The following is a 25,892-nucleotide window of genomic DNA, read 5'->3' on the forward strand; positions in this document are numbered from 1 at the left end:
TGTGAGCAGAGCTGGTGGAGCCTGGGTTAGGTCTTTGCTAGCGTCATCTACAACCCCATTCTCAAATGACCTCACGACTCAGAGAGTAACCTGTTAGGGAGGTGGACTCTGTGGGGTGTTATATATGACTTCTAGTTGTCAGGCATGTGAACATGTATCGCGTGTCTTGGTCTTCTTCCTCATGTTAACTCCCGCCCCAACATCCATCATTCTGCCCCAACATCCATCATTCTGACTCTTCCGACTTCCTGCCACATTCCTCGACACCGTGGGCCTCTAATTCAGGGCATTTTTACAATGCCTTTGGCCACCAAATTTCCCTACAAGGCACATCGTGCCTTGGGCCTCACCAAGTTGGCTCAGCGCTGTTTCCTCCTTGCTCTCACCCCTCCCTGTCGGCAATTCCTCCATGGCGGCCACATGGATGATTGGATGAGACTCACAACTATACACAGCCACCCAACCATCCCTAAAACCCTCCTTCCGTATGCCGTCGTGTCACGGTTATGGCCGCATGCAGCCGGCCGGCGGGGTACGCTGGCAGTACCCCGGTCCAATCATTGCGTACGAACGCACAGCCAATGAAGGAACAGTCCCGTTGCTCATAAAGGGCCGTGCCAAGGGAATGAGCAGGTGCTCATTCTGCTCGTTAAGGGAACTGTGAGCACCCTGAGCACCTTGTGCTCAGGATGCTCAGAGCTGAGGCCCTGAGCACTCTGAGCACCCTTAGATAGCTAGTATATAGTCACTCGTTCTGGAGAGCTCTGGGAGTTCTCCAGTTAGCAATCACAACTACAGTTCACTACAAGCTCGCAAGCCTACTGTTGAGACAAGTCTATTGTTGTGCACCCTTTGGCTGCACCGAACCTAAGCATCCTTTGCAGAGATTACCTTCACCAAAGCTGAACCCTAACAGGATAGGATCCTGGAGTAGGTTCGTCACACGTCGCCCTCACACAGGCATCGCAACTCCCTCGCCCCCTCGTCGGCAGCTCGGTTTTCGCCTTGCTCGATGACCTCTACTGCCGGCCACGTCGCCTCGCCGCCGCCCACACGCCACATCCATCGACCAGCCTGTCACGACGGATGGGTGATACCCACAGTGTTATACTGGCCTCAGCAACCGACTTTGCCGCCCTCGCACTAGAACGTATCGCTCTCAAGGACGGGGCTGGACGGACCACTCTGCCCCTCTCATCGGCTGAGGTCTTTCGTTTTTGCCGTGCTTTCTATCGTGTCGAGCTGTTTTATACGCTCTTTCGGGGGGGGTGCATTTGCTGACCAGGTAAACCATTGGTTTATCTGGAGGCAACCCGCTTGGGAGAACGAGCAGCTCTGTTGTATCGACCGTTACCTGGCAGGGAAGATTGATCAAGGTTTGCAAGCCTTTCTCCAAAATGACGAGCACACCTCCAGGCACGTAATCTAATGTTGGTATGTAGTATTGAGCAATTGCAATTTATACCCCGCCGAGGACGACGATGACGTCCATGAGATCTGGAAGCCTTGCTGGGTGAGCCCCCCGAGTGTTCAACACCCTGATCTGCGATGGGACTGCTGACATTGAAATCGTAGGTGGCTCAAGGTGTCGAATTCGTCAGCAAGCTCACCAACGCCCCGTCTTGCGAGGACAAGCAGAATGTACTGGATGCTGTCCTTGAGGCGTCCCGCATTGACGAGGATAATGTAGGGCTGCCTGACAGTCTACATTCCGCTTATGACGAAGACCCCTACTGCACACAGGAGTGGGACGAAGGGTGTGGCCTGGTTGAGCTACATCGATATGGCCCGCCTAATGACGAAGACACGGACTTGGGCCCGTATGAAGCCTGGCGCACTGAGAACGAAGGATGGGGGGTACCTGAATCGTTTCTACCCGAGCCAAAGGCCTGGCTGCGAGGTCGGGCTTATGTGTTATGGGATAATGACCGGGTGAGGAAGATAGGCAGGTTTAAGCACGGAGACAGGCGATAACTGGCAACTATTAATTATCAAGTAATGTTACCGTCAGGCTTGGTGCCAACCCCAATAATATAACATTATCCTGAACTCGTCATGTTGCCCGTGCGTCCTCCTTCAGAGCCTGAAAGCTCAGATACACCTGTAAAGCTCCCTCAACACTTTGAACAAGACCAAAAAATAAGGTCATGATGAATACCAAGATGGCGACCCAAAAGGTGTACCACTGCACCGAGTTTCGGCGGTCCTCCCACCACTGCCTAAGCCCCCGGGGGCTGGATTCGTCAAAGGCTTGCTTCAGGATGATGAGCCGGTCGTGCCAAAAAGAGAAATGCTCGAAGCGCCTGTTTTGGGCCCGTAGACTGCCACACCGAAGAATGCTCGGATCTAGAGTATGCCCTGCGAGCTGACCGCGAACCCAGCGGTGGGACTTCCGGTCGTTTTGTGGGAAGAGAAGGGCGAGGGTGCGCAGCGTCTCGTCAGTAAATCCGTCGGGAAATGGGGAAGTTGCGAGACTGGGTTCGTTAGGGGTGTTGCCAATAACAAACAAGGACACGTGAGGCACCTTACCCTCGCTGGTATCGTAAAAACATAGCGTGGTGGAAGATAAACACCGTCTGGTCGTCATCCGAGAGACGAAGGTGATCAACAATATTGGTAGTCCAGCAGATCTTCATGCCGCCAACACAGACAAGGTTGCGGGCCGTAAATAGTGTCCCAAGCCTGGGGTTGTCAGGTTGCAGTTCCTTTTCCGGCTGAAAATGCTGCTCGACGGCTTGCCGAAGCGTCTGCTGGCCTGACCATGTTAGGGGGTTGGATTCCGAGTAGCCGAATTTGTGTACACCGATCTCGGCCATTAGAATTAGACTCCCACACAGATCGATGGTACTATTCGCGCGTTCCATATTGCCGTCACCCAGCCTCATCCCCAGAATCGAGCAAACATTGTGTCTTGTTGCATCCGACAGTACTTGCGTGATGATATCGATAATTGTTTCGTGGGATTTTACACAGATGTGAATGCCGCCGTCCCGTGAGAAGCGTTGGCACCGTATTGAGTAGTAGTCAAGGTAGGGTGACATATCGAGGTTCAGAGCCTCGGCGGTTGGGGCACATTGTTCCCATAGCTTCCGTAAGAGCCAAACCCGGAGATCCTGGGAGATCGGGTACTTTTGCAGAGAAGTATCCATATTGAAGTTCACGGGGTTTATCAAGAATACAGAGACAAACAAGGGGAAAGGTCGGTAATCGTGACAGTCAGAAGTTGGAAGAGCTGTGGGAGGCCATCAACCCGGCCACGACATGTACATGCAGCATGCAGGGGGTTGGGACCAAAGCCCCCTCATGGACAAAAAAGGCCGAACTCCAAGTGTAGGCGCTGACGAAACCCTTCACTAGAGGAAAGAAAAGAAAGCCATTCGGAAGACCAAAGTCTATTTTTTTATGTTACTCGATTGTCTTCCTTTAGTTGATTTTGCTCAGTTTCCTTTCCCTCTTTTATTTCCTCGTTTTCCTTTTACTTCCATGTTTCTCTTTTCTTAATTTCTTCCTCCCGTTTTGAGTTCGGCTTTTTTTGGCCCGAGCGAGGAATCTAGGCTAGGTACACATGCGGGGGCTCAGCCTGAGCTGGCTTCTTGGCATCCAGTCACACCAGTTTGCCCAACCGCGCCCAAACGTGGCGGAGTACCTTGAGCCTCGTCCGCCTTATTAAACATCGTTAGCGGGTAACGGCAGACATGATGTATACCCATAAGCCAACATAGCAATGTGAGCCAGCTACCGTCGTGTAATGAAGGAAGCACACCAACAGCACGTCTTCTCGAATACCCTTAAAATGTCTCTTCTTTCTGCTGTGAAGTAGCGCTGATAACTGTCAATATATGTGATAATGAACTTTTGACGGGGGTCATATCGAATGTTCTTGTCTAACTCAGGTACTTAACTTGCCGAAGGGGGCTGGAGGAGGGCTGCATTTACTTTCACCTATCAGATTCCGACCCCGAGTCGATGAGGGGCATTGAACCGGGCGAGGGACAAAACTGGCGCAAGGATCGAGGCGAATCACTTGTTCTCTCGCATTTCCTTTCTATTCCGTTCTGGCGGATTTCCTTACATCACCTAGCCCCGCACGAACCTTGGTATAACAACATGCTTTTAAGGGCAATAGGGGCAATGGGAATAACACCATGAACTTCATACAACGCAAACACAAACCTCGGCCATTCGCCGCCAACTCGACAGGGCGAACACGCGGCACACTAAACCTGGGCGCGAGGACTGGTCGTGTCCAGGTGTACGAAGCTATCGGCGAAGCCAGGGACATTTTTGTCGAGAAAATCAGCAAAGCCATCGTCTCCTATCTAAACGACCACAACGACAAGCTACAGAGCTCAGTCCACTTCGTGGACCTCTCGCTTTTCATGATGGGCAAATCACCTAATCGAACGAAGCCCATCGTCATGTTTGTTTCGGACGATAAGCAAACCCGAACAGACGCATTTCGTATGATCAAGAACAGCGGGGTCATGGATGACTACCCCGACTTTGGCTTGGGTGAGATGGAATTGAAGGCTGAATTTGAGAACCTTCAATTCCTACTTTCCGATGATCAGACCGAGCCGGCAAGCTCCCAAACCACCGTCGACCGGCCGCCAAGTGGTTCATTTCTTGTACCCAAGGAGTTCATCGAGGTGTTCGGAACGAACACGGGATTATGGGAAGAACAACGGTTGGAAGTGAGAATTCAGGACGGATGGACCACAAACGCCCGCCGGGCTGTTGGGGGAGGCGTGGTCAGTTGCCGAGGGGTTTATATGCTGCACTCGGTGGACCATTTCCTTCCAACGACACGACCAGGGAAGGAGAGCATCAGGAATCCCTCCCGTGTTTTCGATGCCAACGAGGTCGATGGCCAGGTCCTCGGCCTGAGCGATGATGACGAAGAGGACGATGACGAGCTCGCCGACATTACGAGTCATGGGAGTGCGTCTCCCGCCACTAGCGACTGCAGAATGTTTTCTGGTAGTTCTTTGGGATATGATGACCGGGAATCCTCGGTGTCGTCGTCTGGAAGCCTCGAGGACCAAGATACCCGGGCCCATTCTCCTGATTTGCCATCGCCGTCTGAGACACTCACAGCCTCAGGAGGCCAATCGTTTGAAACAGCTACAAACCGAAGCTACTCAGCGAGGATTGGGGACGTCATTTGGAGGTCAACCCTACTGGATTCTGCATTTATAAGGATTGACACGGCCGTGAACGAAGCCGGGGGCTCGCAATTCCCTGGCAAGGTTATTCCCCTCGAGTCCTATCAGAATCACATCGAAGTCGTACCAAGCGACACTGAAGTCAAGATATACACCCCAGACGGCGTTGTCGATGGTATGCTTTCAGCGGCACCCTCCTTCATCCGTCTACCCGGTTCGAAAGTATTCCAAGAAGTCTATGTCGCCAAGTTGAACAAGCCCCTCTCCCAGGGAGATTCCGGAAGCTGGATCAAGAATCCTGTTACCGGGAAACTCTTTGGCCATGTCATTGCAGGTAGCACAACCACCGGATTGGTGCTCTTGGTCCCAGCAGCCAAAGTATTTGCGGCAGCCTTCGCAGCCTTCTCGGCCCCAGAGGAGAAGTTGCGACCGCGTACCCGCAATGTGGGCTGTTCTTTCTGCCGGATGAGAAAGATCAAGTGTGATGGCGCGCTCCCTAGCTGTAGGAATTGTGTTAGATTTGAGCGCGAGTGTGCCTACTCCGCAAACTCGGAACCCCCCCAAAACGGCCTGTACCACGAGTGGACGAACAGTACGAAAGAAGGGAACTCGACTCAACCGACGGTGATAAAGGCCATCCCAGAAACGTTCGAAAGTCACGTGCCGGTCACCGGAAAAGACGTGGTGTACGGCGATGTCAATGGGTTGGCAGGACCGGAGTTCATGAGCATGAGTCTGGGTGGGCGCAAGGGCCGGTTCAGCGGCGGGCACACGGACAGGGACAGGGAAGGACACAGGAATTCCATGTTCGGTTTGAGTAATGAGCAGGTGATGCAGGCCGAATTGCTGTCACCTACGACGGGGAACAGGATTATCATACCAGCTCTCTTCAGCCGAGATTGGACAGGGTGTTTTGTCTCCGCCGACTTGGCTGAAAGCGCTGGTTGTCAAATCAACCCCGTTCCTACGCAGCATGCTACCAAAATCACGCCGTTTGGTGTAATCGCCGCCACAGGCATGACAACATCCTGGGTTGCATTCGCAGAACATGTCGTTTTCCTCAGTCTTCTGGTTTTCGATAACCCCCCGCCCGGACTTTCAGAAACCGGCATAATCATAGGTCGGGACATCATCGAGCGGCTACCGGTTTCGAATGAACCTTCCCTGGTAGTGGAGTCTGATACTGGCCCTCCTCTGCAGGGCATGTATACTTCGGGACGGCGAGTACCTGCCACCGAGCTACCGCTAGTCCCTCGGCCAGATCGACAAGCACGGTCCCCCGCGTGAGCTACTCATAACGCCCCACGCGATCCGGCTTGTTGAAGACGGCTCCCCAACGTGCCACGGACAGGTTGAAGCGTTCTCATACGTCTCTTGAGCGGAGAGTTTGGCATAGGGGCATCACAGGAGCAATGGAAGGTTCCGATAATGTTATTTAGAGTGGCCTCAAGGGCACGGCACTTGCTAAACAAGAGCCGAGAGGGGGACTGTTTATCTTTTACTTCTGTGGTGGATATTGGCAATATATGCGTATTTTCCTTTTCCTTGCATCCATTCAGCCCCTTGCTGTGCTTATTGTACACCTAGGTAAGTCAGGTATATCGCATGGTCCTGGCGTTGAATGCCTAGATTTATTCATCATCGACTTCGTAAATAAGTCCCCAGGGGCGAAGGATGAAGGAAACCCCAAGATTTGAGGTGTTACTACAATGTCTCATGAAACGGAGATAGAAAACAACATCACCTTGGATTGTGTGCTACCACGTGGGTTAGAGATGGCTGTAACCCAATGCCGTTCAAGGTTGTTTATATCGAAGTGCCTCCAGCAGACCATCAGACTCCAGCCTTGTCTCACTGTGAAATTGTCAAATGGAATGTCAACAAGTTTGGGGGTCGGGCGCAGATTATTTAATGAGTACTCTCTAGCTAAAACAATTCGAACTCTCATGTAAATGTAGGTGCGGCCAAAACCTTCGACGAGAAAACAGGGAATATTCGGGGGCCCGAAAAAAAAGTCTGCTTTTTATGTGACTCGGTTTCTTTTATTTAATTATTTTACGCCGTTCTTTTTATCTCTTTTCTTGCTTACATTTTTCTACTTCTTCCTCCTTTCTCAGTCCTTTTGACCTTTTTCTCTTCTCTTGATTCCTTTTACCTCCCCGTCCCCCCCTAATGTCTTGCTCCCGTTTCAATTTCGGCCTTTTCTTTTGGCCAGAGGGTGATGGGTTGGTGAAGTGACGGTGTGGCAACATACTAGATCATTTTTTGTGATGGGATCGCGAGAGCTCAACAACTTTCTTGTGGTTTCACACCAGACAAACATCTGGGCTCTCAGTGAACTCGATTGGTTTGAGGATGGACAGTTGTTTATCCATATCCCGATACGCCATGTGGTACATGGTTCTGTTGCACACCGCCCGGGTGCCAATCCAGCTGGCCTCGTCTGCAGATCGTGCCGTTCTGGTGGCCATTTGATTCACATTAGATGCCCAATCCGGTTGAACTCTGACGCGTGTTTCTGTGCCACGAAATAGCGACTTCCTTAACTCCCCCTCGATTTTGCGTTGCATTTATGTGGTTCTTCGATCATGCTGCTCCGTGCCTCTCTTTTTAACACCTTCATCGCAATAGACACAGACACCGCGAGCCATGCCCGGTCCAGAGGAAAAGGCCTCCCGTGAACACAAGAGGGCGGCAGAACTTGACAATTCCCTCCTCCTCCGGTCGTCAGGGAGTAGCGATGATGGATCCAATGAACCAGCGCCCCAACTCCACGCAAGAACATTCTTAGCAGTGGCAGCAGTTTGCCTAATCTACTTTGCCCAGCTGGTGAGCCTTGTCGGAGCTGGTGTGGTAAGTTCGGTCCAGTTTCTCCGCCAGCGGCAAGTCCGGCACCATCAGGGGTAAAACTTACCAAACAAAGCAAGGACAAACCATCGGCGCCCACTTCAACGACACAAGCAAAGTCGTCTGGTTCGCCGGCTCCATCGCCATCTTCACCGTCGTCCTCGGCCCCATCGTATCCCAGGCCGCCGATTACTGGGGCCGAAAATGGTTCCTCGTCACCCTGACCCTCACCGGCGCCGTCGGCTCCGTCGTCATAGCCCGCGCCAACTCCCTCAACATGGCCATCGCGGGCTTCTGCCTCGTCGGGACCGCCTTCGGCACACAACCGCTCCTGCACGTCGTCGCGTCCGAGGTCCTCCCCCGACGGTGGCGGGGCTGGGGCCAAGCCTGTCCCGTCATGTTCAGCACCCTCGGCAGCCTGACCGGGCTCTTCGTGGGCGCCGCCCTCAACCGCTCCTCCGACCCCAACTCCAACGGTTTCCGCTACTACTTCTACATGGTCATGACCTCCTACCTGCTCTCCGCCGTCGTCTGCGCCCTCGTCTACAACCCACCCCCGCTCCCAACCCAACTAGCTCTCACCCAGCACGAGAAGCTCGCCAAGCTCGACTGGATCGGCTACGCCCTCTTCACCAGCGGCATCGTCCTCTTCTCCATCGGCCTATCCTACTCCAAAAACCCCTACGAATGGACCGACCCGCGCGTGAGCGCCACCTTCGCCATCGGCATCACCCTCTCCATCCTCCTCATCCTCTACGAAACCTACGCCAAGACCGACGGACTATTCCACCACGGCCTATTCGCGCGCAACCGCAACTTTGCGCTCGCCGCGCTGGCCATCTTCTTCGAGGGGCTGGCCTTCTTCGCCATCAACAGCTACTTCTCGCTACAGATCCGCACGCTGTACGAGAGTGATGCCATGGTGGCCGCGGCGCAGTACAGTCTCAAGTTTGTGTTCACGGCGGTGTTTGGGTTTGTGGCCGGGTGGAACGCGACGCGGACGCGCCGGGTGCGGTGGATCACGGTGGCGTCGTTTGTGTTGTTGTTGGCGTTTTTTGTGGGCATGGCGACGTGTGAGCGCGGGGAGGGGAGTGGGCGCGCGGTGTGGGGGTATGCGGTGCTGATGGGGGTCGCGTTTGGGGTGATGCTGACGACGTTGATCACGGTGGCGCAGCTGTCGACGCCGCCGGAGCTGATTAGCATTGCGAGTGGGTTGTTTATTTCGGTGAGGTCGCTGGGGGGGACGGTGGGGTTGGCTGTGTATAATGCGGTGTATAATGCGGCGATGGCGCGGTTGGATGGGAATGTGGGAGATGTGGTTGTTCCTGAGGGGCTGCCGGTGGAAGAGCTATCACGGTTTGTTGCTGCGCTTGTTGGGCGTAATGAGACTGTCCTTCGGGGGGTCCCTGGGTCTACTCCTGAGATCGTTGATATTGGCAGCACGGCTCTTCTCGACACTTATGTGGTTGCTTTCCGCCATGTGTGGATAACCGCTGGGTGTTTCGTAGCTGTGGCGACTATCGGTAGGTCACCGCTTGTCAATATGTACCCTTGGTGCTAGGCTAATATTTGGTTCATAGCTTCCGCCTTTCTCATTGAAGAGGAGAAGGAATTCAACATGCATATCGACAACCCTATCGAAAAGCAGGGGCAGGAAACGTTACCCACGGCATGAGGAGTATGGTTGTGTGTGACGAACCTACTTCAGGATCCTATCCTGTTAGGGTTCAGCTTCGTTGAAGGTAATCTCTCGAGGATGCTTAGGTTCGGTGCAGCCAAAAGGTGCACAACAATAGTCTTGTCTCAACAGTAGGCTTGCGAGCTTGTAGCGAACTGTAGTTGTGATTGCTAACTGGAGAACTCCCAGAGCTCTCCAGAGTGAGTGACTATATACTATCTTGGTCCCTAGGTACTTCCATGCCTGGCTGACCTGATCGTTGTTATTCAGAGGTGACCGCTCGCGATCACCTTGATCGTCGACGGTCACCTTGATCTTTACCGATCACCTTGATTGTTACTGATCAAGTGCTTCCTCAGTGGTCACCTTGGTTGGTTGCCTTAACGATTGGCTCGGGTTGCGTCATGCACTTCCCCGCTTCTCCCCGTGTTCCTTATTCGTGACATTGTGCCGGCAGTTGTCGGCAGTGGGTGCGCCCTTCGTGGTTATTATAGGAAAACACATATCAATTATTGCCTCTGAGGACTCAAGCCGTGATCGGGTGGGCACCTTCTGACCAAAAAAGGCGAACCCCAACGAGATTAGAACAACCAAAGCAAAAGAAGAGATGAAATACAGAAAGTCAAAAAAAGAAAACGGAAACTGGGCAAAAGAGATGTGAATTGGGAGAAAAGAGCTTCTTCGGGGTCACCTAGTTGCACTCGTTTGTTGTGATATTAACCACCAGTACCTCCTAAGAGTTCTTGGCCGTCTCATGGTGATCACCCGTGCCTTTCTAGCACCTAGGTTCTGGCATCTTTGCCTTAATGTTGCAATGATTTTGACAGACTTCTTGTGGAGTTTCTCGAATGTTGCACCTCTTTTTATCAGATAATTCAGCATCTTGACAAAATGGAGGATCACGCGCGGATGGCGGTTCGAAGCCCTGAGGGAGTACCCTTCAAGAACTGTCTCCAGCACCCATCGAAGTTGCTTAGGGTTGGCCGGTTGGTCGTCTCCTTCCTCCATCATCGTGTTGAAGAGGGCTGCCTCCATCTGGAGTTTTTCTTGGTCAGGCTGGCGGAGGTTATCAGCCATCTCATCGCCGTTATCGTCCAATTCTTCCCCATGAATGACACCGTCGGCGGTAATGGGTTCCGTGCCGCATGGTTCCTCCACGTCATCCATACTTCTTCTTTTCTTATCATCCATTTTTGCTCGTCCCTAGTGCCGTGAAGAATGTATTCCAGAGGTGATAACCGGCAAGTTCCTCTACAGCTCGGGTTGTAAATGGTCTTCCTCCGGAAGATTCCCTTGCGTGGATCCGCCCAGGGTGCGCATCTGGCCCCACGGCGAATCAGCAATTGGGCAAGGCCGAGGTATTGCGGTTTCATGGCCCAGATTGTATGCCAAAGGGGCGTGAATGGATAAGGTGCGTGGTCGCCGCCTGGGACCTTGGTGAACTCTCCGCGCCGGGGGGGGGCAGTCGAAATCCAGGACCTTTTCCGAGTCGAAGTTGTACTCTTTGTCAAGTAGGAATTCCAGTACAGCCACCCGCCCCAAAAGCTGCTCGTCGTCGATGTGCAAGTCCAACCCCCAGTCGCAGAGAGAGGCAACTGGGCCTGTTTCTGGCCGCCGCCAACCACCAACCTGGGCGCCATTGTCTGCCAAGACCTTGACCATATCCTTGCGGCCTAGCCAGGCGGCCAGATCCAGAGAGCTGACGAAAGGTATGCCGTTGGTGCCTCGTTTGGACAAGTGCAGCACATCCGTCAATCCCTTGAAATAGCTATTAAGCGTCCAAGACTGCCCATCTAGTTCAACTCTCCGGTACCTTTCGACTATCGTTTTGACCATGTCGATGTTCCCGCTCAGGACAGCCAACATCAAAGGTGTGGGATCCCGGATTTTTACCATGTTCTTTTGAGGTTTGTGAGGTGGGGAAAGGTTGACCACGATGGGTTTCGGGCACCTCGCGTCGTGAAGGTGGTCCTCGCTGCAGAACCTAGTGCCGCAAAGCCGGCGCTCGCTGCCCTGGACTCGGTATTCCTCCAGAGCAGATAGAGCTACCTCCACGTCACCCATGAGGATCGCCCAGCAGCCCGCGGTTATCGGCGGTACCGAATGTACCAGGGGATAGTCTCCATAGTCGAAATCGACGCGCTCTTCCAGTTTGCGTGCATCGGCGCGGAACATGAGCTTTTGAAACCGTCTAGTCGTATTCGAGTTTTCGAGGCCTTGGTACGCTCGAATTAGGTTATGGATGTCGTACCAGTTGTCGAGGTGATCCATAATAGACATGACAAGCTCAGCCGGAAGTGTCATGAGCGTGGAGCGGAGAGGGGTCCCATCGTGGGTAGGAAAGGATTGGTCTGATGACTGGTGATGTTGTATCTGCTGCTGAAGTGCATGGAGAGATTTTAGGGCGGTCACCAGTCGACTTGCTGTTTCTGAGGCAGAGGAGCCAGTGTCCAGGATGCCATGCCGACGTATATGTAGCCTTGAGGCGAACATAGAGGACAACGAGGGTTTCAAGAAACCCTTTAACTGATGTTGTTCAAAGCGGTCGCCCTAACGGCCCGAGGCAGCAGCGGTGGTTTGATGCGGTGGCATGATGCAGTAGCATGATGTATCTTACTGCTGTTCAAGCCTCGGACGGACCCCCGCGGTCGTTGTCAACATGCGAATCAACCACAGCTTCGTTTGTTGGTATAAAGGAGGTCATTTCTTGACTCATGGTTGAACAACAGCACTGTTCATAAACAATCACACTGCTATGTTGTAGGCTTGTGGTTGAGTATTGATAGAATGTTAGGCTACATGTACATAATGGTTACGTTAGGTAAGGCACCTAGGCAAGTTCTGACAACCAAACCTGGTACCTAAGTGGGAATGTTTTGATGAGGGCTCAAGCCCACTGGTAATGTGGCAATGGGCACGTTTGCCCAGGTTTTGCGTGCGTATTACACTTGTCGTGCTTCCAGTTACCCCTGAAACTTCGCATTGGCACATGGTTGTTCATATTCCAGTGCTTTTGATCTTAATGGTTGGTCGAGATGGGATAATATGGAGTTTGCTGTGGAACAGGATGTGTCCAAAAAAGGAAATTTCCCACGAGACGATGCGAAAAAAAGAAAAGCACTCAGTGGGGAGCGGCCAGACCTCCCGTGCGACCCCACTTGGCGGGCTCCGCTCCTGGAACCCTGGCTGGGATCATTGGCCCAGCAAAAGGGAATGGCAATCGGAAATCGGCACTCTTTGTCACTGTTGATTCCGTTCCTTCATGCAGGCGGAGAGGATGGGAAAGTTCGTGTAACTCCTGCAATTTGGGGGCCATTCGCTTTAATGCCCAGACCTTGCAACCACATTGTCGAAACATGATTGCTCTTATGTCCCAAGGCTTGGGAATTCCAACCCACAAACCATACGCGGGAAGTCCCCGTCGAGGTCGTCGCGTGCCATCCGCAGCGAACAAAAGATAAAGTTCTGACACGGTTTGCGGACCTCGACATCGGACCAATGACGTAATGTCAATTGTGCTCCATCATCGAGCATTACCTCATGCACGCAGCATCTCGCAATCGGTTTCCAAAAGAAGTCCGCATCGGGCCGTCGGACTACCGGCACGCCGCGTTCGTCAAGCCCAACTTGTGGACCACGGTTTGTCTCGGAGGTCTAGAAAAGTGATTCCCGATTCAATGCAGGACGCTTGGCATGGTTGACGACGAGTCCGTCGGTTTACGTCGTATTTCGTACAGCTACGTTGTTTGAAGATGAACAGGACCCAACCCCTTATACAGACATCTGAGAGGAGCTGGAAACGGTCCTTTGGACGCATGCAACCTCCTAGATGAACGATCGGGCGATGATGCGCGTTGGCGCATGGCTTGGGTGCACCCGCACACCCGGAGGTTGGACAGTCTCCGACAACGGTGGAGGCACCAAGCTTGCGCCGGGCCTGTTGGAGATCATGGACCCCACCACCACGCTTGCGTTTCCCTTCCGACTTATCCGGCCGAGCCTTGGGATATCTTGGCTGTCAGAAAATGGGTATCATTCTCGGGCTGCCGAGGGAGGGGACCTCCAACGTCCTCCCTACACAGTAAGCAAGACGCCCTCACAGCCTCTTGCCTCACGTGCTCTTCCCGCTTTCTGTACTGTGTGGGGGGGCAATGGAGAGCGCGAGAGAGCTTTGTTGACTGCAAGGTTCTTTGTCTCCTATACAGTACGCATCGACTGGGTGGAGAACAGCTTGGGGGGACTGGGAAGGCGAAGAACATGGATTGGTGGAATCGCCGAGGGACTGATGATGGGGCCAGGAAGGGGCGGGCGGCAAGCCCTATCATGGGCAGAAACGCGCCTTCCATCTTGGTTACCGTTGGGCGAACGGGAATCGCAACTGCCTGCCAACCGTAAGTCTGAGCTTGGCAGTCTCGGCCGTCTGATGTTTCCCGATGTGTTCAACTGACGTCGGGTCCGCGAGTCCGGGCGGACCTCGTCTTTGCTTCTCCTCTCTCTTTCTCATATTAGTCTTGTCGCCTGTTCCTTCCAGCCCATCCCATCTTAACCCCGACAGCTGTCTAAGGCAAGACCAACCACCTGCGCCTTTGTTTCACTCGCAAAGATGGCGCTCGGTGCCGTGTTGGAACCTCTGATCGTGGTCAGCTTGTTGACCTTTGGCACCATCGTCAACCGCAACAGAAGCCGCGCGGTCCTGGCCCGATCACCACTCTCCACGAGCCGACCCGAACCGTGGCAGCACCTCAAATACAGCGCCGATTCGGAGGATGAGGATGTCGAGGCTGGTAGAGGCAAGGAAGACGAGCGCACCTTGCTGCCCTCGTCACTCACTTTGTCCAGCAACAGCTCGACTAGCACACTGGCAGAGGATGTATCCACCGACAATAAGGCAACTTCGAAGTGGCAGAAACGGAGGTTGCGCTTTATGGGTTGGGAAAAGGAAGTGATGACACCCAACACCGATATCTTCAAGGACCGCTTTCTTAGTAGGGTGCTTCAACGATTTCCGTTCCTCGCTGAGGTCTGGTACTGGGCTCTTATCTACTGGGTGTGTAGTCCCACGATTCCTCCTCCCCTCCCCCTTCGCCCCAGTGCCTCGGGCGAACTCGCTGCTCACACACTGCTAGGTATATCAACTCGGACGAGCCTTCACTGCCGTAACACTCCAAGAAGACACCGTCGACACCGCCCGCGAGCATGGGCTCCAGGTTGTCCGCCTCGAACAGGCCCTGGGCATCTTCGTCGAGCCCGCTGTACAGCAATGGTTTCTCGAGCGACCCACCCTCATGCGGTGGACAAACAAGACGTACTCGTTTATACACATTCCCGGCACAATCCTCTACCTGATCGTGCTCTACCACATCACAACCGCTAGGCCACGACACAAATTGCAGGAAGAACACGGCGGGAAATCGGTGCTTGAGAATTGGAGGGACCTTGCGCCGCCTTTCGGGCCGGCCATCTTTGAGCGGAGGCGAAGGACCATGGCCATGTGCAACTTGCTCGCCTTCATCGTCTTCACCCTCTGGCCATGCATGCCGCCGCGGCTGCTGAGCGATCCGACCTACATGGGCGAGTACGCGAAAGAGGCCAAGAGCTTTGGGTTTGTGGATACTGTCCACGGCGCCGACGGCGACAGCAGCGTTTGGACGACCAACCGGTTCTGCAACCAATATGGTAAGTCCTCGACGGCTAATTTTGTGCCCCATGTCAGTACGCTTACTCACTTTCCGGCTCAGCCGCCATGCCTTCTCTTCACTTCGGCTACTCCTTCCTCGTTGGCCTCACCATCGCCGCCGTGCCCTTGAGGAGGCGGGGCCGGTTCGGCTGGAGGCGTCTGGCCATCGTTGGCGTCGGCATGATCTACCCTGCTGTCATCTTAACCGCCATCGTTGCAACGGCAAACCATTACATCCTGGACGCGGTCGCTGGCGCCATTGCCTGCTTGCTTGCCTGGAACTTCAACGACCTCCTGCTGAACCTACTGCCCCTGGAGGACTATTTCTTGGCGTTGGTGAGGATACGCAAGCCTTGATAATAATGTTGGGTGAATGGGTAATTACTGTGACATGTGCAGCGCGAATTGTATTAGTGGTTGCTAAGAAAGCTAATCTACGCGGAAGGGAGGTTCCGTTACCAGTTTGGGAGTTTGGTATATGGTGGCATGTTGTTGATTAGATGAGGATACCCATGGCAAGGACACGAGAGTCAACGAAGCGGGATGGGGTTGCTGTACAGCTTAGCGTGCTGGTAGAACACTTTATTCAGCCATCTCTGTTTTCGTCTTTCCACACTACCCGTTATCTGCCATCTCATGGCCAGTTCCAATTACAGCATATTCCACGTTGGTGGTAGCGGATGGGTCATGGCCACCGTGCCGACGCCACCCAACACCCCGCCGAGGGCACTTGGACCGGTACCGCCCGTACATACAAGGTACAGACATGAGAAGGGGGTTCGCGGCTTCCCCCTCTTGTATCACAGGCACAGCCAGGTTTGATTCCACGTCTGATACCGCGATATTTTTTAGCCAGGGCCGTGGAAAGTAGGTCGAGAAAAGGAGATTGATGCCCTCTTGTTGTAGACGGTGCGAGAGAGTCAGGTTCACGATCAAGTTACAAGGCACTCTCTGGCCAAAAAAGGCCGAACTCCAAGTGGAGGTGCCACCGAAACCTTAGACTAGAAGAACGAAAAGAAAGCTATTCGAAAGCCTGAAGTCTAGTTTTCATTTCACTGGCTTCCTGTTTCTTAGTTTATTAAACTCGGTTTTTTCCATCCCTTCTTTTTCTCCAGGTTTCTTTTTCCGAGTTTCTTTTTGGTTTTCTTTTGCTTGTTTCTCTTTTCTTGATTTCTTGCTCCCGTTTCAACTTCGGCCTTTTTTGGCCAAGGGGAGCAAGGCACTTAGACGGACCTTTTTGCGGCAAAATTATACGAATACGCGTATATGGTCGGATGATGAGAATCCACATCCAAAGCAGCAAGGGGGTTTAACTTTTGCTCACGGTCCGTTATAGAGAGGGTCCTTGCGACTGCAACGGCGGCACGGTCCAGTCCTCAACTCCTGTCGCACTACACCGCCTGCCACACCATCAAGCCCGGAAAGGAAGCGGCAACAAGTAAATAGCGACTGATACAATGTAAACCCTGCCCTCCGGTCCTCCCACAACCATTCCTTGATACTACAATCCACCCGGACCGCGGCACCATCCTAAGATCCTTTATCAACTCAACACGACACGACGCTACCCAAGTACCAACCCAACAGACAGGCATCCACCCAAAGCCCGACCTGGTTATCACCACCACACCCAACTACCTTACCCAAAGACCCCAGCCATCAGTCCAGCTGCCTCCCCCACCTACCGTAGTGGGAAAATCAATTTGGTGGCATGGCTTACCGGGGCCAACATGCCTTGCTACAACAACATGCCGTGCCATGCCAACATGCCATGCCACCCTCCCCACCAAATGGAACATCGTAGCTTCCAACTCGAGAAAACTATATATCCTCTTAGGAAGAAGGAGCACCGCATCATTTAAATGTAGTTTAGTCAAGTCAGTAGTTCAATTGATCACTTTTTCCCTCTTAGCGCGTACCTCTGTTCGATTCCGTGATTGTACCCATTTCTCTTCGTTCTGAAATTCGATATTCAAGTTGATGGTTGGTACCTATAATTGATCCAGGGCTTCAGAAAAGTTACAGGGGGTTGCCAATTCTTTTGGAAAAGGTGGGGCGGGTGTGGCATGGCATGTTGCTGTGGCACGGCATGTTGAAAAAACATGCAAGACAATTGGGGCAAGCGTTTCCAGGCCCAACAAGGCATGCCACCCCCTATAGAACCCCGCTGCGGTAGGGTAGCCAACTCAAGCGGCCTTCTCATCCTCGTCATACCAAGCATATGCAATCGCGTCATCGTCGTCGCCGCCCGACTTGCCCGCTCCTTCCACCGACGGGCTGCGGCGGTGGTCGCTTAGGGTGGCGGTGGGGCTGCGTACTGGTGTGGTGGGGAGGGTGTTAGTGTGGAGGAGATAAACATGACTTCGTTAGGGGTCGTGGGATGGGGGGTAGGACTCACGCTGGGCAGCGTTCTTGGGGGAGGGCACCACGAGGGCGAGGGCGGTCGGGGTGAGGAGGGTGAGGAGGAGGGTGGTGATGGGGCGCATGGTGGTGGTTTGTTGTTTGTTGGAGGTCTGGGTTTGGGTTGTGGTTGGTGTGAGGGTCGGTTTGGATTGGGCTTGTTTCTGGAGAACAGTGAGGCGACTTCTGCAAAAGAGAGAGAGACATTCCGGGATCGGAAACGGTGATGTCAAGGGAACATGTCCCCGTATAAATCTCCCTCAGCCCGCCACGGTCCCCCCCAATGGTCTCGGTACTTGGAGCCGGGGCGGACGGGTACTGGTTCGTACGGAGTAAGCGGCAGTGGGTGACTCGAACTTGGACTCGGGTGACTCGAAATGGGACTCGGTGGTCATGGTTGCCTTGCTCACTTGCTGAGCCTGGCGTGCCAACATCATACATACAGGACTACCAGCCTCATGCACCTGACATCACAAAACGTCCGACAGGGCGCGGAGATCACGGCAGTTGCAAGCCATCGATTGGCCGGCACCACGAATCATGTTTAATGTTTTGTGCCACTCGCAGGCCAATGGTGTTTGAGAAGTGTGTCTCGGCCGGCCGGTGCGGGATTGGTCTCGAGGCGGAGCCGTTCGGCGTGTTGGTTGGCCGTGGATGTGAAGGCAAGTAGCACGGCATGTAGGACTTGGGAAGAAGGATTCGCCCTGTGTCCGCAACCGCCGCGTGATACACAGTGTGAATAGACGGAGGTACATGGACTGGAAAGAAAAGAAGGTGACATAAAATGCGGCGCAGGCGGCGTAGTCAGCTCACTCGATCACTGGCCGTGGGCTGGCCCTGAGGTAGTACTGATAGGGTCATATTGATTGAGGTGTGTTCACTCATCATTAACAGACCTTGAAAATTTAGATGTTAGAACACATACCGAAAGTACCTGCCTCCTTGACGGAAGACAACCTGTTGACTTGACTTTCCACAAGGCACGGAGCAATGGCTTTACCCAACGAGCGTCGCAGTTCTGAAAGCCCAGGGGAAGAGTCGGCCCCTTTTATCCCCGGAACGGACGACGCGTCTAATTTGGAAAAGGAGTCTCTCCTTTTGCCCTCTAGGCAGGGGCAGCCATGGCGGCGTCTCAGATACCTTTCGTTCCACGCGGTGCTGATTCTTCTATATACTGTTGTGTTCGTTGTATTCACAGTCCGAAAACGGGGATGCGGAGCCCCGTTGCTACAGGATTTATCATTATACTGTATGATGTCCAACATCAAGCGTTACTTTCAAGTTACTACGACTATGAGGCTTACACGGCGCTTTAGCCCCGGTTGAACAAGTTATCCAGTACGAAACGAGGCCGGTCGACGGGCTGGCAGAGGGAAGCGTCTATGCTGGTTACCCACGAGCAGAATCCGAAACTGCGTGGAAGAGTCTCATGGATGGCGAGTACTAACCGTCTGGCCGAATAAAAGGGACCTTGGTAGCTCTAACATCCATGCAGGTACCAACATCAAATTGTACCACGATGAGATGGACAAACTCAATGAGACATCCCTGAAAATGAGGGATGGATCGGGGTCGTTGGCAGTTCTAGGAGTCTATCACGAGCTCCACTGCGTGGTAAAATCGCGTTCCACTGCTGTGTTCGAGATATGCCTCGGATAACTGACAACTTCACCTACGTTTTAGAAACGACTGCGGAAGTGGTTCTACCGGGAGTACTATTATCCAAACCAGACCGAACTCGAATTCAACGAACGCATGACACACGCAGGTGAGCCAACCATTCCACAACTGCCACAACGCTCAACCGTCTGGCTAAGATAACTAACTCCCGAGTTCTCTGCTTTAGAGCATTGCCTCGAATTTCTCCGCCAGGCTTCCATGTGCCACGGCGATACCACGGTGACGTCGTTCAAGTGGCTGCACGATGCACAGGGGCATGCCATTGAACCGACGACAAAGGAGGGGGCTCTGCATCGGTGTGTTAAGTGGGACAGCATCCAGACATGGGCAAGGTCACGTCGTGTGGACTTGTTTGATCCTCATTTGCTTGCTCCAGAGCATGCTGGCGGTGGTTCAGGGGGGCGGTAATGAGCCTGAAAGGACTAACTGGAATGGTAATGGACGCTGAAGCATTGTTACTTTTCGTTTTCCCAAGCTACATGCCATGCATAATCTACCTGTACAATTCTCACTACGCATTCAATGATGCCCCGTTTGGTTATGTGTCCTCCACTTCTGGGCCCAGCCTATGAGCCGCACGATATCCCGACACTTTCTCGGAAAGCCCCATCCGGTAACACCATTAAGGTCGGAGTCGATGGGCTCAAGATTGGTATCAGCATTACACATGATGGATTGCCGGAGGTAGTCGATGCAATGGCGGATATGGCCGGGCTTCGCAAAATGGATCGGCTCAGTTCCATCCACGGCCGAATAGTACCCGTGGCGGATGGCGTCCTGGTTTGGGATTGAGGTCAGCAGGTTGAGATACTCCAGCTCAAGAGATTTACGGTGCCGTCTTACAAGGCAGTGAAGTTGATGAAATACAGCTAGGCCGTGAGGTACGGGGGAAATCTCGGGGTGTTGAATGAATCCCCTACCCTCTATAGGAGTGGCCGTGTATAAGTAACTAAGCCAGGCAACGAGAGTGCCGTAAGAGCTTACTTGGGAACACCTTATTCCACCAAATCTGCGATTCATTGTTGCTAGGTCTCGCCGAAAACTGCCACCGGTATTTGAAAGTATGATCAATCCGGCCGGGAGGTGCTGGAAAGACCGAGTATATCAGTACATTGCTTCGGATGCTGATGTCGTTGTAGTTTTCTATTGCAATGTGTAAACATACAAAACCAGTCCGATTCGGCACGGCTCTTCTCGACGTGCCGTCCCCAGACGAAACCCGCCGTCCCAGACACTAGGGTGGCGGCGGCAGCTACGACCACAAGCGTGACCAGCAAACAAGTTGTTGAATATTGGCTGTTTCGTGGCCCCTGCTTTTCTTGGCCCGCAGCTAGAAGGGGTGAATCGTCATGCTCGTCATCTTCAGTAGTCTCCCGAGGATGAACGGGTTTATATGTGATCTTGTTGGACATGGTCGACCTTGGCTGAGGGATTCGAATAGCGTGCAAGATACTCCTTCTAGTCGTAAAGAGGTGTTACAACAAAAGCAGGCTGGGTTGACGGGATTTCGATACAAGGACAGTCCCTATCCCGGGGGGTATGGCTGGCTCTTCCTCTCGAACAGTGGCGAAGCAACAGCCGTATCCTACCTCGTACCATCGCGGGACATATTTCACGTGCAAGAATGGAGTCACTGGTGCCTTCAGCAAGCAACGGGGTTGTACGCGCGGAATCACATCGGCGCGTCTACACAAGTGCATGCACTGTGTGTGCCAGCCTGCCAGGCGGTGTTAGCCTCGGCGGTTCGCGTGGGATTGCGTAACCCGGCGTTCAAAGCCGACTTCTGCAAATGGATGGAACCCGATAGGGCCGCCAAACCGACGAGTTTTGGGACGGGAACGGAATGGAGGGTGATGGACCGGTTGGGCTGCGGACCGCGCTGCATGATCCCACCTCCAACGGCATTTGGAGGGCATTTGGGGGCTGACAATGATCAGCGGTTGCAGTATGATAGGGAAATAACACCGCCAATGTGATGAGGCCCGATAATGTCCTGTGATTTGTCAAGAATATCTTGAATGTCTCGGCCGAGGTCGTACAACGGCCGGCGCTTAGTGAGAAGAGGCACAGCCAGGCGCATTTTGTGCCCCCACCTCCCCCATGGGGTAGGTACGGGAAGGGCCGGGTGTTTTGCTGTTTGGTGGCGCAACTCTGCGTCGTAGGATTAACCAGGGACTTTGAGATTCGCAGATTCATTGATCATTTTACGCCAGAGTTACATAGTCGGTGATGAATAGGGGGTTGCAGCACCGCAGTGTCGAATCATATTTTGTCTGTGCCGTACGGAGAGCAAAGTCGAAGTACTGTACATACATGATTTTCCCGATGAAGCCATGATCTGTAGTGTAAAGAGATCGACCGGTTATCGGCCCGGCTTTCAACCTTTCCACTCCGCCACCATAAGCCACAGGTTCGAACCGGCAGGTTGCTGCCCCCCCTTGAATTCGAAACGGGGGTCTGCGAGCTCAAACACCTTGGCCCAATCATCCAGCTCTCGCTCATGGGAGTTCTGGAGCTCTGTCATGCAAAGGTCCATTGATCTGTGAGTGTGTTGTTAGCTTGGCGCGCTTTGGAACTGCACCCGTAAATGCTGCGCATAAAGCACCGAAAATAGCACAACATACCGTAGGCGATTTTCCTGCCACCGAGAGAGGACTCCCGGCTGAGGCAGCACGTTGTCGTTCAAAACAATCTTGGCACCTGGCTTGAGTGCGGGGATTAGACCACGCAGAATCTTGACGCAGTACTTGTCGGACCAGTTGTGCAGGATCCAGCGGAAGAAGTAGACATCGGCCCCCTTGACAGGTTGGTCCTCGAGAAGAAAGTCGTGTGTTATGAATCGTACGCGGTCTTCCAGGTCGGAAGGGACCCCCTTCTCGGCCACCTGGATGACAGGCTCGAGATCTTGGACGATAAAGAAGAGGGCGGGGAATTTGCGGGCGATGGCAAAGCATGCAAATCCTTGGGAGCCACCGACCTGTGTAGTATGCCTGTTAGTTCGAACCGTGAGACGCAAATCCAAAGATAACATCCAAACCTACGTCAACGACGGTTCCATTCCCGACATCTCCCCAGGGGAAGTTGTTGACCACGTGGCTTAGTTCAAAACCGGTGCCCTCAGTGAACGACCGCATGGCGTTACCGAACCTGCGGGCACGCCCCGGAAACTGGGAGAACACTTGGTAGGTGGTAGCGTTGGTGTTGTTCGCCAAGGCGAAGCCCTACGACATTACAAACTTGATCAGAACCCAACGCATCAATGCGTTGTTTCCACTCAAGACAACATACCGTCTCATTAGGCTCCTGTGAGCCCGGATACTTCTCCAGGGCGTTGCACGTCTGGGCGGCGCCCTGCCATAGGTCGTCGTTGCTGGCGCCAACCCAGTCGTGGATGACCGGATCCTCTGCCAGGAGGCGAGACACGGCATTATGGGCAACGACGCCGGGGCGGGGTTCTACGAAGATGTCCTTGATGATGGCATGGCGGATGATTTGGCGAACGTTGATCTCTGGTAGCCCGGTAGCCGCTGCTATGTCGGCAAACGAAGCCTCGGCACCAGGGGCAAAGGCGTGTGCGAGGCGGAAGCGGGCGATGGCTTGTTGGCTGAGAAGCTCGTTGTGCTGTGTTTCACCAGTGAGACAGGGGCTATCACAGGCATTGAGGGGGTCATGGAACTAACTGTGTAGCTCATCAAATACTCTCGGGGCCCGAGAACCAAACGACGCAGCTCCTCGGTGTCATCGACAATAGCCACCCGGGCTGCCTCGGTTTCAGTCTCCGTTTTCGGTACCAAGGTGTCCTTGGGTCCGTCGACGTCAAAGGACGGCGTGGGGAGATGATGGGAGGTGAGGTAGCTTTGCAGCTTCTCTGTGTTTGCGGCAATTCTCTTCGCCAACTCGATGATGTGTGGTTCTGGGGAGGCCATGATGGGAACAGAATGTACGGCTGGGTGGTGTGTAAATGCCGATGCGAAGGTTGTCAGCGTCGTGTGTGAGGAATTGGAGAAAGTTAGAGCGCGGGCATCAAAAGTTTGAGAAGGTGGTGAGATGATGATGACTGGGTGCGTCCAGGTTGGGTTGCGCGCACCGTGTCTCAGGCAGATGGAAGCAAACACAAAAGTGAATGTCACCTTATCTCAGCTTGCAGCACCAACCAACAGGATTGACAGAGCAGGTCGACCGGCCTATGGCCTGCCTGCCTTGTTCGGTATTCGTGCCCCTCAACTGCAGCGCACCCGGGCGGGGAACTCAACCGGTGGCCGCCGTGTCCGGCAGCTCTGTTTCCAGCCCCCAATGAGCCCCCACCACTGTTTAACTTTGCCTTCCGACTGCAGGAAGCTTGCAGCCAATATGAACTCGGAGTTATTCAACACGCGGCACGCTGAGAACGGGGACCGTCACCCATACCCATACATGTATCGAATGTCGGCTCGCCCGGGGCCGCCGAAGCACGATCCAAAGCTTTCTTCTTGTCTCTTTTCCCGTTCAAAAGTTTATTGGCTTCAATGACAACTCCTCCTTCCCCACCACTGCACAGTGTCGGGCGCTGATCTTTCTTACCAACAGGCATACCTGTCGTCATGGCGTTGTCTCTCAGCACCAATATCGCCATTGTGTGTGCTGTGTTTATAGCGCTACCTATCATTGCTGTCGTTCTCAGGTTCTGGGCCCGCGCCGTCAGGCACAGTGGCCTTTCTGCTGACGACTACCTGATCCTCCCCGGTTTAGTAAGTCAACGGCGAAAGTGATGCAAAATACACTGGGTATTAACGCCGTCCGATTTGTAGCTTTTTAGCGTGGCACTAAGCATCAATAACATTGTCGGTATGTCGTCATGTACCCTGGTGTTCGTCACTGAATCTTAAGATACCCCTTAACTAACCCACACCTACCCACCGAAGCTGTTGCTTTGGGGAATTTAGGGGGTCATATACACATGGACGATGCTGGCAATATCGTGTTCGACGACACTTTGACCATTTTCTTGCAGGTATGCCATTGATGGAAGAACGCGCCAAAAGAGTACGGCTAACTCGGTCCCTGCGGTAGACCGAATTCGCAACGCAACTGCTATCGATCTTGTCGCTCGTCTTCACGAAGCTCTCGATTGTCGTCTTCTACCGTCGCATCTTTAAAGGCAAAACATTTTCCCTCATAAGCTCGGTCTTGCTCGGAGCTGTGGCAGCTTGGGGGGTTGCCTTCTTCTTCGCGACACTCTTCGAGTGCATGCCCATTCCAATGGTATGGAAGACACTGTTTGGGACCCCCGACCATCAGGCCGTATGCTACAACTACCTCCCCATGTTTTGGGCCACGGCTATTAGCAACATGGTTATGGACACGGCCATTTTGGCCGTCCCCATCCCGTTTGTCTGGCGCTTGCACATGCCCCGGCGACAAAAGGTTGCCGTCAGCGCTATCTTTTTGTTGGGCGCCTTGTGAGTTCCCCCTGTTCAGGTACTCTGGAAACCCCTTTTTCGAGGAGCAGAGGCTGATTGGAGGGTGTTGGCGCAATTCAGTGTCGTCGGCATCAGCATCGCAAGAATATACTTCTTCTTCCTGTCCTCAGACAGCTACGCCAACGCGATGGACATCACCGGTATGTATCAGTAACACCCCCACGCGGCAAGATGGCCTCATGCTAACCAGACCCACCGGCAACAGTAAACATCGCGCCGACGCTCTACTGGACGGTAATTGAGGCCGCGGTCGCCGTCGTCAGTGCCTGCCTGCCCACGCTCCGTCCCCTCTTCACCGGCATCTCGCTCGATGCACTGCAAGACTTTGCGAGCAAGTTCTCGCTGCGCAGCGGCAACAAGTCGTCGGCCAGTTTCCGGAGCAACCAGGGAACTGCTACCAGTAACAGCCACAGCAACAACAACAAATGGCACCTCTCGTTCCCCAACCACAGCGCGTCGTCGTCGGCTAAGATTGTGAACCGGGTCGAGGCGGTGCGCAGCCCGAGTGCAGAAGAGGCCCTGTTGGAGTTACAAGACCAGCCCGGCGGGATTATTGTGTCGAAGGCGATTCATCAACAACGTTCTGATGCTTAGGGTGTTTTGAGAATAATAATTGATAGTTGGTTTCCAGGGAGGAAGGAGTTCAGGGGTCACCTTGTGGCCGGAAGGGTAAATTTGATGATGTCAAGAAACAAGGAACAAGAAAAGGGGGCTCAGCTAGGCAGGCAGCCAACCCCGCACCAATTCTGTTATCCACCAAGCAAAGCTCAATCGGTGCTCAAGGGTAGACGGTTTCAAGGACACTCTCTTTGAGATTGTAGCGCACTCGCCACATCGGTCATCTCCTTGCGCATTTCGCGCATCTTTTGTTGCAGTAACTCCTGGAGCTTCGACATCTCCTGGCGTATCCCTCCATGCATCTCCTGATGCATGTTACGCATTTCCCGCCGTAACAGCTGCTTGATGTCCGCCATCTCTCCACACAT

General features: G+C 53.5%; 10 protein-coding genes across 10 annotated transcripts; 5 read left to right on the forward strand and 5 right to left on the reverse strand.

Moving 5' to 3' along the window:
- Positions 1-1,964: 1,964 nt before the first annotated feature.
- Positions 1,965-3,251, reverse strand: F5144DRAFT_577981 (uncharacterized protein). The gene is made up of 2 exons (XM_066789236.1): positions 2,530-3,251; positions 1,965-2,474 (listed from the first exon to the last, which is right to left on the reverse strand). The coding sequence occupies exons 1-2, from the start codon at positions 3,147-3,149 to the stop codon at positions 2,054-2,056; spliced, it is 1,041 nt and encodes a 346-aa protein (XP_066641482.1). The 5' UTR covers positions 3,150-3,251; the 3' UTR covers positions 1,965-2,053.
- A 707-nt stretch (positions 3,252-3,958) lies between these two features.
- Positions 3,959-6,773, forward strand: F5144DRAFT_577983 (uncharacterized protein). The gene has a single exon (XM_066789237.1). It carries the CDS (start codon positions 4,146-4,148, stop codon positions 6,450-6,452), a length of 2,307 nt encoding a protein of 768 aa, XP_066641483.1. The 5' UTR covers positions 3,959-4,145; the 3' UTR covers positions 6,453-6,773.
- A 925-nt stretch (positions 6,774-7,698) lies between these two features.
- Positions 7,699-9,771, forward strand: F5144DRAFT_577984 (major facilitator superfamily domain-containing protein). Its single transcript, XM_066789238.1, has 3 exons — positions 7,699-8,018; positions 8,089-9,535; positions 9,593-9,771. The coding sequence occupies exons 1-3, from the start codon at positions 7,815-7,817 to the stop codon at positions 9,685-9,687; spliced, it is 1,746 nt and encodes a 581-aa protein (XP_066641484.1). The 5' UTR covers positions 7,699-7,814; the 3' UTR covers positions 9,688-9,771.
- Positions 9,772-10,423: 652 nt separating this feature from the next.
- On the reverse strand, positions 10,424-12,469 carry F5144DRAFT_622102 (uncharacterized protein; the record flags this gene model as incomplete). Its single annotated transcript, XM_066792093.1, has 5 exons — positions 12,331-12,469; positions 11,623-12,041; positions 11,264-11,448; positions 10,516-10,858; positions 10,424-10,465 (listed from the first exon to the last, which is right to left on the reverse strand). Exons 1-5 carry the CDS (start codon positions 12,404-12,406, stop codon positions 10,424-10,426), a joined length of 1,065 nt encoding a protein of 354 aa, XP_066641485.1. The 5' UTR covers positions 12,407-12,469.
- A 1,720-nt stretch (positions 12,470-14,189) lies between these two features.
- On the forward strand, positions 14,190-15,959 carry F5144DRAFT_296459 (PAP2 superfamily-domain-containing protein). Its single transcript, XM_066783845.1, has 3 exons — positions 14,190-14,737; positions 14,817-15,366; positions 15,429-15,959. Exons 1-3 carry the CDS (start codon positions 14,294-14,296, stop codon positions 15,722-15,724), a joined length of 1,290 nt encoding a protein of 429 aa, XP_066641486.1. The 5' UTR covers positions 14,190-14,293; the 3' UTR covers positions 15,725-15,959.
- A 1,594-nt stretch (positions 15,960-17,553) lies between these two features.
- Positions 17,554-17,853, reverse strand: F5144DRAFT_604305 (uncharacterized protein; the record flags this gene model as incomplete). Its single annotated transcript, XM_066791334.1, has 2 exons — positions 17,554-17,684; positions 17,766-17,853. 2 exons carry the CDS (start codon positions 17,851-17,853, stop codon positions 17,554-17,556), a joined length of 219 nt encoding a protein of 72 aa, XP_066641487.1.
- Positions 17,854-18,483: 630 nt separating this feature from the next.
- On the forward strand, positions 18,484-19,911 carry F5144DRAFT_296472 (uncharacterized protein). The gene is made up of 5 exons (XM_066783846.1): positions 18,484-19,016; positions 19,084-19,203; positions 19,263-19,381; positions 19,451-19,535; positions 19,614-19,911. The coding sequence occupies exons 1-5, from the start codon at positions 18,758-18,760 to the stop codon at positions 19,853-19,855; spliced, it is 825 nt and encodes a 274-aa protein (XP_066641488.1). The 5' UTR covers positions 18,484-18,757; the 3' UTR covers positions 19,856-19,911.
- Positions 19,912-19,966: 55 nt separating this feature from the next.
- On the reverse strand, positions 19,967-20,859 carry F5144DRAFT_594191 (uncharacterized protein; the record flags this gene model as incomplete). The annotated part of the gene is made up of 3 exons (XM_066790547.1): positions 19,967-20,370; positions 20,432-20,533; positions 20,613-20,859. The coding sequence occupies 3 exons, from the start codon at positions 20,857-20,859 to the stop codon at positions 19,967-19,969; spliced, it is 753 nt and encodes a 250-aa protein (XP_066641489.1).
- A 713-nt stretch (positions 20,860-21,572) lies between these two features.
- Positions 21,573-23,638, reverse strand: F5144DRAFT_577996 (S-adenosyl-L-methionine-dependent methyltransferase). Its single transcript, XM_066789239.1, has 5 exons — positions 23,128-23,638; positions 22,736-23,068; positions 22,489-22,668; positions 22,072-22,424; positions 21,573-21,987 (listed from the first exon to the last, which is right to left on the reverse strand). The coding sequence occupies exons 1-5, from the start codon at positions 23,371-23,373 to the stop codon at positions 21,825-21,827; spliced, it is 1,275 nt and encodes a 424-aa protein (XP_066641490.1). The 5' UTR covers positions 23,374-23,638; the 3' UTR covers positions 21,573-21,824.
- A 33-nt stretch (positions 23,639-23,671) lies between these two features.
- On the forward strand, positions 23,672-25,680 carry F5144DRAFT_577999 (uncharacterized protein). The gene is made up of 6 exons (XM_066789240.1): positions 23,672-24,174; positions 24,235-24,271; positions 24,349-24,437; positions 24,497-24,885; positions 24,967-25,046; positions 25,112-25,680. Exons 1-6 carry the CDS (start codon positions 24,028-24,030, stop codon positions 25,498-25,500), a joined length of 1,131 nt encoding a protein of 376 aa, XP_066641491.1. The 5' UTR covers positions 23,672-24,027; the 3' UTR covers positions 25,501-25,680.
- The last annotated feature ends 212 nt before the right edge of the window (positions 25,681-25,892 follow it).

The sequence above is a fragment of the Chaetomium tenue genome (genome assembly GCF_020726465.1).
Source record: "Chaetomium tenue strain MPI-SDFR-AT-0079 chromosome Unknown F5144scaffold_5, whole genome shotgun sequence".
NCBI lineage: Eukaryota > Fungi > Ascomycota > Sordariomycetes > Sordariales > Chaetomiaceae > Chaetomium > Chaetomium tenue.